This window comes from Bombina bombina, chromosome 6, assembly GCF_027579735.1.
Source record: "Bombina bombina isolate aBomBom1 chromosome 6, aBomBom1.pri, whole genome shotgun sequence".
NCBI lineage: Eukaryota > Metazoa > Chordata > Amphibia > Anura > Bombinatoridae > Bombina > Bombina bombina.
The window spans coordinates 671,733,084-671,747,063 of NC_069504.1; the positions used below are offsets into that span (position 1 = coordinate 671,733,084).

General features: G+C 45.0%; 1 protein-coding gene across 1 annotated transcript in view; it reads right to left on the reverse strand.

Annotated features, from left to right (window-relative positions):
• Positions 1-496: 496 nt before the first annotated feature.
• LOC128664556 (calcium-activated potassium channel subunit alpha-1-like) overlaps positions 497-13,980 on the reverse strand; it is a 198,004-nt gene continuing 184,520 nt past the window's right edge. The window contains exons 13-14 of the mRNA XM_053719374.1: positions 4,788-4,943; positions 497-730 (exon numbers count right to left, since the gene is read on the reverse strand). Of these exons, the coding sequence (XP_053575349.1) occupies positions 497-730; positions 4,788-4,943 (390 nt within the window). The remainder of the gene's footprint in view (positions 731-4,787; positions 4,944-13,980) is intronic.

The window sequence follows — 13,980 nt, forward strand, 5'->3', positions numbered from 1 at the left end:
TACGTGACAGCCTGTGAACCAAGAGTCCAAAGAACGGCTGAACCGGTGTGTCTACTCCGTGAGAGGCTGCCCCTCTTGTCTCTTTAGTTCCTGGAACTTTACCCGGTAAACCTCAGGGGTGAGACCATATCGGGCAAGGATGCGCTTCTTTACCCGGTCATAGTTCTTTCTGTCCCCCTGCAAGCACAGTGTGAAAGGCCTCTAGGGCTCATCTGGACAGCTTTCCAAGCAGGATGGTGACCTGGTCGGCATTGGCAACGCCCTGCAACTCGCACTGGGTCTCAAACACTTGGCGGTAGCTGTCGATCTCCTCTTTGTTGTCTTTGAAGGCTCGAAAAGCCTCATGGGATAACTTCTTTGGCTGGGAAGGTGGATCCAGGGGAGCCGACATGGCTCACCCCATAGACTTTTGGATCTCCATCATTTTGAGTCGGGTAGTGTCTGATATTAGACGAGTGATTACTTTCTCGGGTGGGCTGTTCTCATAGAGAGCCAGTCACCACTGGATCTCCCTCTGGACCTTGGACATTACTGTCTTCCCCATCAACGCCTCCCTGGGCTGCTCACTGCTCTGGTCACTATCTGACCCACCAGTCGGCTCGTTAGCCCTGTCACCTTCCATCAGTTCAGCAATGATTGCTGCCTTGGACTTTTTGCCGGTGACTTTTCCACTAGCTTCCAACAAATCTTTGAGCATACTCTTCCTGAGCTCATCGTATGGCTGCTCCATCTGAAGGGGGCTTCAGTTGGTGGTTTGGATGTTCCGGGTAGACGGAAACATCCCACCGCTGCTAACCAGTTGTGATGGACAGCTCCGCCAGTAGGGTCCTTCCTAAACCTAGAACATGCTGCTATGTAGTGGAGAGAAGTTATTACAGCAGAGCCCACCCAAATAACCAGACAAAACCAATATTCAGGTGGAACAAGAACATTTTAATTGTGGAAACAAACTTTTTATATACCCACACTCATCTTGATAAGGAGTCTTATCAGACCCCCAGATCTCCCGCCATTCCCACCCCTCCAGACAAGCTGGTGCCCCCTATTGTGTCCCCAAGTACAGAAGTTGATATTGAGAAGAGCAACTGAGCTTTAAGGTATGATAGTGGAAGGAGAGGTGAGGAGTTACACACTAAAGAAACTGTTCCATGTAAGGGTGGTGTCACATAGGCAAATGAGTGGACAATCTTCAGTTGGACAGGGTGGTCAAGAGTACCAAAGGCAGCAAAAAGGTCAAGAAGTATTCGTGGGAACTGTCTGTTGGCTTTAATGGGGTCGAATGTTGGAAGCTCTGTAAAAGTTTTAGTATATTGTCATTTCAAATCTATCAGCGAGATTACGAGTTTTTCGGTAACAGGGGTGCGGTGCTAAAGAGCAGTTTCAGCTCACCGCTCACCTACAGACAACGCTGGTATTACGGGTTTTTTTCAACCTGGCGTTAGCCTCTAAAAAGTGGAGAGCAAAATTTAGCTCCACATCTCACCTCAATACCAGCGTTGCTTACGGTAGCGGTGAGCTGGCTAAACGTGCTTGTGCACGATTTCCCCATAGGAATCAATGGGGCAGAATATGCTGAAAAAAAACACCTGAAAAAAAGCAGCGTTCAGCTCCTAACGCAGCCCCATTCATTCCTATGGGGAAAGTAAATTTATGTCTACACCTAACACTCTAACATGAACCCCGAGTCTAAACACCCCTAATCTTACACTTATTAACCCCTAATCTGCAGCCCCCGACATCGCCAACACCTGCATGATATTATTAACCCCTAATCTGCTGCTCCGGACACCGCCGCCACCTACATTATACTAATGAACCCCTAATCTGCTGCCCCCAACATCGCTGAACCCTACATTTTATTTATTAACCCCTACTCTGCCGCCCCAATGTTGCCGCCACCTACCTACACTTATTAACCCCTAATCTGCCACCCCCAACGTCGCCACCACTATAATAAATATATTAAATTACTACAATTAAATTAATTATTCCTATTTAAAACTAAATACTTACCTGTAAAATAAACCCTAAGATAGCTACAATATAACTAATAGTTACATTGTAGCTATCTCAGGGTTTATTTTTATTTTACAGGCAAGTTTTTATTTATTTTAACTAGGTAGAATAGTTATTAAATAGTTAAAATAAGTTAGATAAAATAAGTACAAAATACCTGTAAAATAAACCATAACCTAAGTTAGAATTACACCTAACACTACATTATAATTAAATTAATTACCTAAACTAACTACAATTAATTACAATTAAATTAAATAAACTAAAGTATGAAAAAAAACAAATACTAAAATACAAAAAATAATAAAATAATTACAAGAATTTTAAACTAATTACACCTAATCTAATCCTCCTAATAAAATAAAAAAGCCCCCCAAAATAAAAAAAAAAATCCCTACCCTACACTAAATTACAAATAGCCCTTAAAAGGGATTTTTGCGGGGCATTGCCCCAAAGTAATCAGCTCTTTTACCTGTAAAAAAAAAGACAATACCCCCCCCAACATTATAACCCACCACCCACACACCTAACCCTACTCTAAAACCCACCCAATCCCCCCTTAATAAAACCTAACACTACCCCCTTGAAGATCCCCCTACTTTGAGACGTCTTCACCCAACCAGGCAGAAGTGGTCCTCCAGAGGGGCAGAAATCTTCATCCGATCCGGGCAGAAGAGGACCTCCAGATGTGCAGAAGTCTTCATCCAGGCGGCATCTTCTATCTTCATCCATCAGACGAGGAGCGGCTCCATCTTGAAGATATCCGACGCGGAGCATCCATCCAGACCGACGACTACCCGACGGAATGACGGTTCCTTTAAATGACGTCATCCAAGATGGCGTCCCTTGAATTCTGATTGGCTGATAGAATTCTATCAGCCAATCGGAATTAAGGTAGGAAAAATCCTATTGGCTGATGCAATCAGCCAATAGGATTGAGCTTGCATTCTATTGGCTGATTGGAACAGCCAATAGATTGTGAGCTCAATCCTATTGGCTGATTGGATCAGCCAATAGGATTGAACTTCAATCCTATTGGCTGATTGCATCATCCAATAGGATTTTTCCTACCTTAATTCCAATTGGCTGATAGAATCCTATCGGGAAGAACCGTCATTCGTCGGGTAGTCGTCGGTCTGGATGGATGCACCATGTCGGATGTCTTCAAGATGGAGCCGCTCCTCGTCGGATGGATGAAGATAGAAGATGCCGCCTGGATGAAGACTTATGCCCATCTGGAGGTCCTCTTCTGCCCGGCTTGGATGAAGACTTCTGCCCCTCTGGAGGACCACTTCTGCCTGGTTGGATGAAGATGTCTCAGGGTAGGGTGACCTTCAAGGGTTAGTGTTAGGTTTTATTAAGGGGGGATTGGGTGGGTTTTAGAGTAGGTTTGGGTGTGTGGGTGGTGGGTTTTAATGTTGGGGGGTATTGTATTTTTTTAACAGGTAAAAGAGCTGATTACTTTGGGGCAATGCCCCGCAAAAAGCCCTTCTAAGGGCTATTTGTAATTTAGTTTAGGGTAGGGATATTTTTTATTTTGGGGGGCTTTTTTATTTTATTAGGGGGATTCGATTAGGTTTAATTAGTTTTAAATTCTTGTAATTATTTTATTTTTTTCTGTAATTTAGTGTTTGTCTTTTTTCGTACTTTAGTTTATTTAATTTTTTTGTAGTTAATTGTAGTTAATTTAGGAAATTATTTTAATCATAGTGTAGTGTTAGGTGTAATTGTAATTTAGGCTAGGATTTATTTTACAGGTAAATTTGTCTTTATTTTAACTAGGTAGTTATTAAATAGTTAATAACTATTTAATAACTATTGTACCTAGTTAAAATAAATACAAAGTTGCCTGTAAAATAAAAATAAAACCTAAGCTAGATACAAATGTAACTATTAGTTATATTGTAGCTAGCTTAGGGTTTATTTTATCAGTAAGTATTTAGTTTTAAATAGGAATATTTTTTTTAATTGTAGTGATTTTATTTCGTTTTATTTAAATTATATTTAAGTTAGGGGGTGTTAGGATTAGGGTTAGACTTAAGTTTAGGGGTTAATACATTTAATATAGTTGCAGCGATGTTGGGGGCGGCAGATTAGGGGTTAATAAATGTAGGTAGGTGTTGGCGATGTTAGGAACGGCAGATTAGGGGTTAATACAATTTAACTAGTGTGCGAGGCGGGAGAGCAGCGGTTTAAGGGTTAATACATTTATTGAAGTGGCGGCGATGTCTGGTCGGCAGATTAGAGGTTAATAAAGGTATTTTAGTGTTTGCGATGTGGGGGGGGGGCTCGGTTTAGGGGTTAATAGGTAGTTTATGGGTGTTAGTGTACTTTGTAGCACTTTAGTTAAGAGTTTTATGTTACGGCGTTAGCCCATAAAACTCTTAACTACTGACTTTTAAATGCGGCACCAGTCTTGACAGGAGAGGGTCTACCGCTCACTTCTTCCAAGACTCGTAATATCGGCGTAAGGAAAATCCCATTGAAAAGATAGGATACGTAATTGACGTAAGGGGATTTGCGGTATGCTCGAGTCGCAGAAGAAAAGTGAGCGGTACACTTGTACCTGCCAGACTCGTAATACCAGCGGGCGTTAAAAAGCAGCGTTGGGACCTCTCAACGCTGCTTTTTAAGGCTAACGCAAGACTCATAATTTAGCCGTATGTAAATATGAGTCATATGATGCCCAGCTATAAAAAATGTATTCATATTCAGTGTATTGCTTTGAATCTTTCCTGTCATGATATAAATATATATAATACCCTTCTCACCTTCAGATTATATTTCATTGAACATAGATTTATCAACACAGTAGAGAATCCAGGGACCAGACAACTCTGAGCAAGGATACCTAGTTTGAGCTCTGCTAGACATATGATGCTATCTCCTCTTGCTGAGTCCCAAGCAGGAATATTCTGTAGGTACCTCTGGTATAAACAGTGAAAGTCCAGTTTAGAACTATTTCATACTTTAAATGCATTCATAAAAAAGTATCTGCTGTCATCTAGTGGTCATTGAACAATATAGCAAACAAAAGACAAATGTAATATTAAATGATATGTTTCTAGTACTATAAAAAATTAAGACTATAAAAAATTAATGTGCATTCTTTCCATTATGAATTTAAATTTTTAACAAAAATGTGGATATTTGCTTTGTTTTAACTAAATGAATATCTGAATAATGTACTAATTTAAAGAATACTGAATGTCATTCATGAATATATTTGCTATTTAAATTAGATGTATTGCTTACCTGTAGCAAGCTGGGCAGCTGTGCTAATCCTCTTCTTCTTAATATACTCCAGGGCCACACTAATGCTGCTATTAGTGCATCCCGCCAGCATTCTACAGGTACATTAGTGTTGCGGATCCCTTCTCCTTTAGTGCAGACAGCAGGGCACGCTAATCCGATTTCACACTAATAGGAGAATTAGGCCCTGGACTCTGTGGAGAAGGGTCAGAATAGCCCCACACCTGCGCAATAGAAGAAGAGATCTGTTGCGCTAATGTACCTGCAGCGCGTCCCTGGAGACTATAAAGAAGAAGAGGTGTATCAAGGTGGCAGGAGTAGGAGAAAATAAATGTAAATGTTAACAAATATTCAGTATTTGGTTTGTTTTAAATTAAACGAATACTGAATAGCGCAGCACGCACATATTCATTCTAAATTGTTTGTCCAAAACAAATTATTCAGTGATACACAAGTAAAATTATTCAAAAGAAAAAGAAAGAGGCTCTGTTTTTTTATTTAGTCAACCATACACTGCATTGAGGCAACCACAAAACTCTGTACCATGCATGAAGACCATTTGACAATTCTATCCCAATCAATAATAAAACATATTTCCTCAGATTGGTTGAATTTTAAAATTATGCAATTATTTTCTAATGCTGTTACTCACTGTCCCATCTATCATCTTAGTCATATAGCTTGTGATTTTCTATGTGGGGCTTCCTAAACTGTTCCATGCATGCTCGATATTGTGTCAGTGGGCTCAACCAGCAAGCTTTCACAAGAGGCCCTTTGCATGCTCGATTTCTTAATTAAGTGAGTGACCATTACGAAATAGAAAAGGGTGAATCAAAACTCTTGCCAGTTTTGATTCAAATTTATATACCACAGTCCATTTTAAGGGGCCGATTTATCAAGGGCCGAATGGCCCCTGATGCCCCTGTTTCCGTGCAAGCCTTCAGGCTCGCTAGAAAAACAGCTCTTATGAAGCAGCAGTTTTAAGACCGCTGCTCCTTAACTGGTCCGCTGCCTCTGAGGCTGCAGACATCAATCCGCCCGATCCTATACGATCGGGTTGTTTGACACCCCCTGCTAGCAGCCGATTGGCCTCAAATCTGTAGGGGTGGAATTGCACAAGTAGTTCACCAGAACTGAATGCTGACAGCCTACGCTGTCGGCATTCAGCGATGTCTGGCGGACATGATATGCTACAGCGTATAATGTCCGCCAGACATTGGTAAATCGGCCCCTAAGAATCACTGTTTGAATTAGTAAAAATACCAGAGCTATATAAATTATATTTCTGGATCATAGCTACATTGGCAAATACAGGACTGCTAAAGCAACTTATGTATCCTCTGTAGTTACATATTAACACTAATACATCACATGACTAACAATACATTCAACGTATAAAAAGAAAATTTATGCTTACCTGATAAATGTATTTTTTTTTTTTTACACGATGAGTCCATGGATCATCTTAATTACTAATGGGATATTCACCTCCTGGTCAGCAGGAGGCGGCAAAGAGCACCACAGCAGAGCTGTTAAATAGCTCCTCCCTTCCCTCCCACTCCAGTCATTTGACCGAAGTTAAGGAAAGAAAGGAAAAGCCAAGGTGCAGAGGTGTCTGAAGTTTATAATAACCAACAACCTGTCTTACAAGAACAGGGCGGGCCGTGGACTCATTGTGTCAAAAAAGAAATACATTTATCAGGTAAGCATAAATTTTCTTTTCTTTTTTATGACACGATAAGTCCATGGATCATCTTAATTACTAATGGGATCCAATACCAAAGCTAGAGTACACAGATGATATGGGAGGGACAAGACAGGGAACCTAAACGGAAGGCACCACTGCTCAAAAAACCCTTTCTCCCAAAAACGGCCTCAGCCAAAATAAAAAAGACAATTTTGTAAAACTTTGAAAAAGTGTGAAAAGAGAACCAAGTTGCAACCTTGTAAATCTAATCGACAGAAAACTCATTTTTGAATACCCATGAGAAAGCAACAGCCCTAGTGGAATGAGCCACAACCCTATCGGGGGACAGCTGTCCAACAATCTCATATGCAAACCACATGATATTCCTCAACAAAAAAGAAAGAGAGTAGCCAAAACTTTCTGTCCCTTACGTTTTCCTGAGACAAACACAAACAAAAAAGAAGACTGACGAAAGTCCTTAGTCGCTTGAAGGCAAAATCTAAAGCACGGACAATGTCCAAGCAACAAGAAATAAAACTTTCCAAGATAATAACTCAAAATCTATGGACTGCATAGGCTCAACTGGAGCACCTTGAAGAACTTTGAGAACTAAAGAAAGACTCCATAGAGGAGCAACTAGTTTGAACACAGGCCTGATCCTAACCTAGGCCTGACAAAAAGATTGCACACCTGGGACCTCTGCCAGACGTTTGCGTAACAAAATAGATAAAGCCGAGAGTGACCCTTTAGGGAGCTTGTCAATAAACCTTTCTCCAAGCACTCTTGGAGAAAAGCCAATTCTAGGAATTCTAACTCTACTCCATGAAAAGCCCTTGGATTCCCACCAATAGAGATATTCACGCATATCTTATGGTAATCTGTCTAGATAATGTTTTACGAGCCTGAATCATGGATTCTACGACCGAGACAGACAACCCCCTCCCGGCTTGGAGAAGACTAATTGTTCACTCTCCAAGCAGAAAACTGCAGAGAAACTAGATTTGTGAGAAGAAAGGGCCCTTGATTAGAGGGTCCTTCCTCAATAGAAATCTCCAAGGTGGTAGCAATGACATGACCCCAGATCTACACACCAAATCCTGCGAGGCCAAGCCAGAGCAAGGAGAATCACCGACGTCCTCTGCTGCTTGACTTGAACAATGACCCGAGGAAGAAGCGCAAACGGAGGAAATAGATATGCTAGACTGAAAATCCAAGGAACCGCCAGAGCATCTATCAGTTCCGTCTGGGGTCCTTGAACCTCAACCGTATCTCAGGAACTTAGCAATCCATTGAGATACCAAGAGATCTAATTCCAGCTGACCCCGCTTGAGAATCAGGCTGGAGAACACTCCTGGATGGAGTTCCTACTCCCCCGGAAGAAAAGCCTGCCTGCTTCTGAAAAACCACCTCCCAGATCTATCTGTTTATCTATCTATCAGGTTCTTGTAAAGCGTGGCAATTCACCTGTAAGGGTCTCAAGGTGCTGAGGGTTGCAGTTCAGTCGAAGAGCCAGGTCTTGAGGTCTTTTCTGAACTTAGTTAGGGCGGTAGTTTGTCTGAGGTGCAGCGGGAGGGTGTTCCAAGTCTTGGCTGCCAGGTGAGAGAAGGATCTGCCTCCATGGACCATGGATTTCCTGATGCGTGGGATGGCTGCGAGGGCTTGGTCGGCCAATTGAAGTTGTCTGGCAGGGGTGTAGAAGGTAACGCGGTGGTTCATGTATTCGAGACCGATGAATGCGTGGGTGAGAAGCTTGAAGGTTATTCTTTTGTTGATGGGGAGCCAGTGCAGGTCCCGCAGGTGTTTGGTGATGTGGCATTGACAAGAGATGTTGAGGATTAGTCTGGCCGAGGCGTTCTGGATGCGCTGTAGTCTCTTTTGGAGTTTGATGGTGAAGCCGGCGTAGAGTGCGTTACCGTAGTCCAGTTGGCTGCTGACGAGGGCGTGAGTGACAGTCTTCCTGGTCTCGATTGGGATCCATTTGAAGATCTTTCGCAGCAGGTGAAGTGTGTGGAAGTATGCAGAAGAGACAGCGTTGATTTGCCGGTCCATGGAGAGCGATGAGTCCAGGATGACACCTAGATTTCGTGCATGGTCGGTGGGGGTTGGAGGGTGTCCGAGGGCTGTGGACCACCAGGAGTTATTCCTAGCGGATGTGGTGGGACCGAGGAGAAGGACTTTGGTCTTGTCTGCGTTCAGTTTTAGACAGTTGTAGCTCATCCAGGTGGCGACTGCTGTCAGCCCTTCATGGAAATTTCTCTTGGTGGTGGTGGGGTCACTGGTGAGTGAAATGATTAGCTGGATGTCGTCGGCATAGGAGACGATGTTGAGGTTGTGTCGTCGGGCGATGGTGGCGAGAGGGGCCATGTAGATGTTAAATAGGGTGGGGCTCAGCGAAGAGCCTTGGGGTACACCGCAGCTGATTTCTGTGGACTTGGAGGTGAAGGGTGGAAGTCTAACTTTCTGGGTTCTGCCGGTGAGGAAGGAGGTGATCCATTCCAGGGCTTTGTCATGAATGCCGGCATCGTGTAGTCGGTTGCGGAGGATGAGGTGGGAGACAGTGTTGAATGCTGCTGAGAGGTTTAGGAGAATGGGGGCGGCGGTCTCTCCTCGGTCAAGTAGGGCGAGGATGTCGTCTGTGGCGGCAAGGAGGGCAGTCTCGGTGCTGTGGTTGCTCCTGAAACTGGATTGGAAGGGGTCCAGGGTGTGGTTGGCTTCGATGTAGTCAATGAGTTGCGCGTTGATGGACTTTTCGATGATTTTGGCCGCAAAGGGGAGCAGAGAGATAGGGTGGTAGTTCTTCGGATCATTGGGGTCAGCCGTGGGTTTTTTCAGTAGGGGTTTTAATTCTGCGTGCTTCCAATCATCTGGGAAGGTGCCGGTTTCGATGGAGCAGTTGATGGTGCTGCAGAGCTCGGGGCGATGGTGTCACCTGCTTTGTTGAAAATGTGATGCGGGCATGGGTCAGAGGGTGCTCCAGAGTGGATCGATCTCATGATTCTGATGGTGTCCTCTGTGGTGAGGGGGCTCCAGATGGTCAGTGGGGGGTATGCGGTGGTGTATTTGGGTGAGGTATCGGTTGGAATTGGTGGGTAGGTGGTGGTGGGTGAGTTCTGGGGTGTAAAGCTGTCATAGATGTCGATGATCTTGCGGTGGAAGTACATTACGAGGTTATCGCAGAGGTCCTGGGAGGGCTGGATGTCGTTGGTGTCGCTGTTGGGATTGGAGAATTCCTTGATGACTGTGAATAGCTCCTTGCTGTTGTGGACGTTGGCGTTGATTCTATCTTGGATGGCTGTCTTCTTGGTGGTTTTGATGAGGTGGTGGTGGGTAGTGATGGCTTCTTTGTAAGCTGTTTAATTTGAAGGGGTCTTGCTGGATCTCCAGGTCCTTTCCAATCGCCTGCAGTGGCATTTGGAGTCCTGGAGGCCAGGGGTGAACCAATTAGCCTTGTTGGTGGGTTGGCAGTTGGACGGTTTTTTGAGAGGGGCAAGCGTGTTGGTGCAGTCTGTGAGCCAGTGGTTGAGGGTGCAGGCGGAGGAGTTGACATCTGTGGAGGTAGCTGGGGGCACTTGTTCAGGGTGGAGTGCAGTTGGTCTTCGGTGATGTTGTTCCAGTTTCTGTGGGGCGGGTGGTGCTGCTGGAGGTGTGTGGTGGGTTTGTTAAAGGAAAAGCGTATGCAATGATGGTTTGTCCAATGGAGTTCAATGATGTGGTTGACTGAGATGTGGTTGCCTGCAGAGAAGATAGGGTCGAGAGTGTGTCCGGCTAAGTGGGTTGGGGAGTTGACGAGTTGCTTCAGTACGATGGTTCCAAGGTTTTCTAAGAGGTTGGTGGTGTTGAGGTCGTTGGGGTTGTCTAGGTGGAAGTTGAGGTCACCGAGGAGGATTAGTCTGTTGAGGGGAGGGCGTGGGGTGTGATGAGGTCGGTGATGGAGTTGCAGAAGGCATGATGAGGTCCGGGGGGTCTCTAGATGAGGGTGCCACGGAGGGTGGTGTTGGGACTGACCTGGATCTTGAAGTGTAGGTGTTCCAAGCCTGGTGAGTTGTAGTCAGAGCTGGGAGTGTTTGTGGACAATGGCGATGCCTCCTCCCGGTCGGTTGCTGTGGTCCTTGTGGGAGATCTTGTATCCGTTGGGGATGGCGATGGTGATGTCCGGCATTGATGTGGGGTTCAGCCAGGTTTCGGTGAGGAAGGCAACGTCTGGGGAGGTGGAGTTGAGCAGGTTCCAGATTTGGATGGCATCCATGCGGACGGAGCGGGTGTTGAGGAGGATGCTGTTGAGGTGGTTGTGGTTGTTTTTGCATGAGGTGACTGGCAGGTTAGTGGTTCAGAGGGAGGAGAAGGGGCGTGAGGAGGCTGGCAGGTTAGTGGTTCGGAGGGAGGAGAAGGCACAGTTGCGGCCGGTGAAGGGTCCTATGGTGTTCGTTGGGGATGCGTGGTGGCAGGCGGATGATCTACCGGTGTTGAGATGGAGGAGGGTGCTGGCGTTGTAGTGGCGGTGGTTGTAGGAGCCAGGGTTAGTGCCGCTGGATGCAGTCCAGGCGCGGATGGGTGCTGGCGGGCTTGCCTTTGGCGCTCCGGGAGGTGGGAGGGCTGGGAGGTGGGGGGCAGGGCAGTGGCTGTAGAAAGAAAGTTAACAAAGGGAGTTACCTGTGCTGTGCTGTAAGGCGGGGGGCAGGGCAGTGGCTTTGGCATGGGAGAGACAAGCAGGAAGGAGAGGAGACTGGAAGAAGCTGCAGTCTAAGACTAAGGCAGCAGCGACCTCCATTAAATAGGTGCTGGGAGGTGGGAGGGCTGGAAGGCAGGGGGAAGGGCAGTAGCTGTAGAAAGAAAGTTAACAAAGGTAGTTACATGTGCTGTGCTGGGAGGTGGGGGGCAGGGCAGTGGCTGTAGAAAGAAAGTTAACAAAGGGAGTTACCTGTGCTGTGCTGGGAGGCGGGGGCAGGGCAGTGGCTGTGGCATGGGAGAGACAAACAGGAAGGAGAGGAGGCTGGAAGAAGCTGCAGAGTCCAGATGTCCATCCCTGGGATGTAGATCACTGACAGGAATCAAGAATGGGGATGATTGATGTAAACCAGTGAAGGTATGTTGTCCGACTGGAACCTGATAAATTGGACCGAAGTTAACTAAAGCCAGTCCAGAAGAGCATTGAAGATTGCTCTCAGCTCCAGAAAGTTTATAGGAAGAACAGACTCTGACTGAGTCCAAACACCCTGAGCCTTTAGGGAACCTTAAAGCTGATGTAAAGAATGAAATTTGTAGGACCTGCATTACAAAGAGTACATAGCCACAGCTGGATTTGAACTCTTGACTTTTAGCTTCCAAAGCAGCAAAGTTCACTACTAAGCCAGCATAGGACACCATCCATCCTCACTCTAGAAGACTGGTGTCTGTTGTCACAATCATCCAAGAAGGTCTGCAAAATAGGTTCCCTGGGAAGATGATCCAGAGACAACCACCAAGGAAGAGAATCCCTTGTCTCCTGATCTAGTAGTAGTCACGGAGACAAATCCAAATAATTTCCTTCCCATGCCTGAACATGTTCACCTGCAGAGAACTGAACCAAAAAAACAGGATGATGTCCATTGCAACCATCAGCCCGATTACCTGCACTGAGCCACTAATGTCGGAACAGTGTACTGAAGAACAAGACAAGTATCAATAATCCAATAATCCTTGACTTTCTGACTTATGTCAGAAAAAACCTCATTAATAAGGAATCTAACATAACTCCTAGAAAATCACCCTAAATTTAGGGCTCAAAAACTCTTTCTCCAGATTAATTTCCACTTAATAGAACGCAGGAAAGATAACACCATGTCTGAAAGCGAACCTGTTTGTTGAAACAAAGTCACCTGGACTAGGATGCCATCTAAATATGGCGCCGCAATGCACCATGAAAACTCTGAAAGCTGTGGCAGGACCTAAGGAAAAAAGCCACAAACTAGAAATATTTGTCCAGAAAGACAAACCATAGGAACTTGCGATGATCCCATAGATGGGAACATGCAGATACCCGTCCTTTAAACTTGTCAGAAATTGATCATCCTAGATCAAAAGAAGGATGGCGCGATAGATTCCACTTAGAAGGACGGTACTGTTTAGATTCTGGAAATCTAAAATTAGACTGAAAGGTCCCTTCTTCTTGGGAACCAGATTGAAATAAATTTCAGACCCTGTTCCTGAACCGGAGATCACTCCCAGGGGGGAAAGGACTCCTACCTAATGAAAGGAACCCATTCTCCTATCCGGTTCCAGATAAAAGAAATATATCTTGGGTACTTGTAAAGCACGGCTAATCACCTATAAGGGTCTCAAGGCACTGCCCATTTTATTGATCCTACTGTGGATCAAACCCGTAAACCTTGGATTGCTACAGAGCACAGCCACTGTGCCCTAGCATGCTGAGCTATCTGCCCTAAGCACCATCTGTCTGCATAGAACCAGACAACGCAAGAGCTAGTATGCTACCGAAAAAGGTAGCAACACCAACCTGGGCTATCATCTTGATCAACCCACTACCCAAATATTCATGCAATGAAAGGGACCCATGGGATTCTGAAAGGAAATAGCTATCCTCTATCGGGATAGAGGTCTCCTGGTCAGTATGGAAATTGTTTTCCAAGACTCCTTGAAAGTTCCTCTAAGAAAAATCTCTCTCCTTTCCTAGTACCGCTTTTTGGTACCGAATAAAGTTAATAATGACCGAAATGTTGTTCCAGAGTAGCTAAAGACTCCCTAGTAATAACCGGAGCAGAGCTAGATTAAACCTGAAGATAATACTTCAATATCAGCGTGATGAATTATACCGTCAAAACTGAGATCATACTACCGAAGTAGCCCCTTCCTCATGTAACTTGGAGGGAACCTCTAAGCAAGTAATCTACAGTAACAGAAACCACGCTCACTGAATATTTAATCTTCCTCTTGCACTCTCCCTGCAGCATGGGAAAAGTCAACAATACAAGCACAGATGGAAACGATGTCTACCCAGATAACCCCAAAAGGAGTCGAGAAGGAAGCGC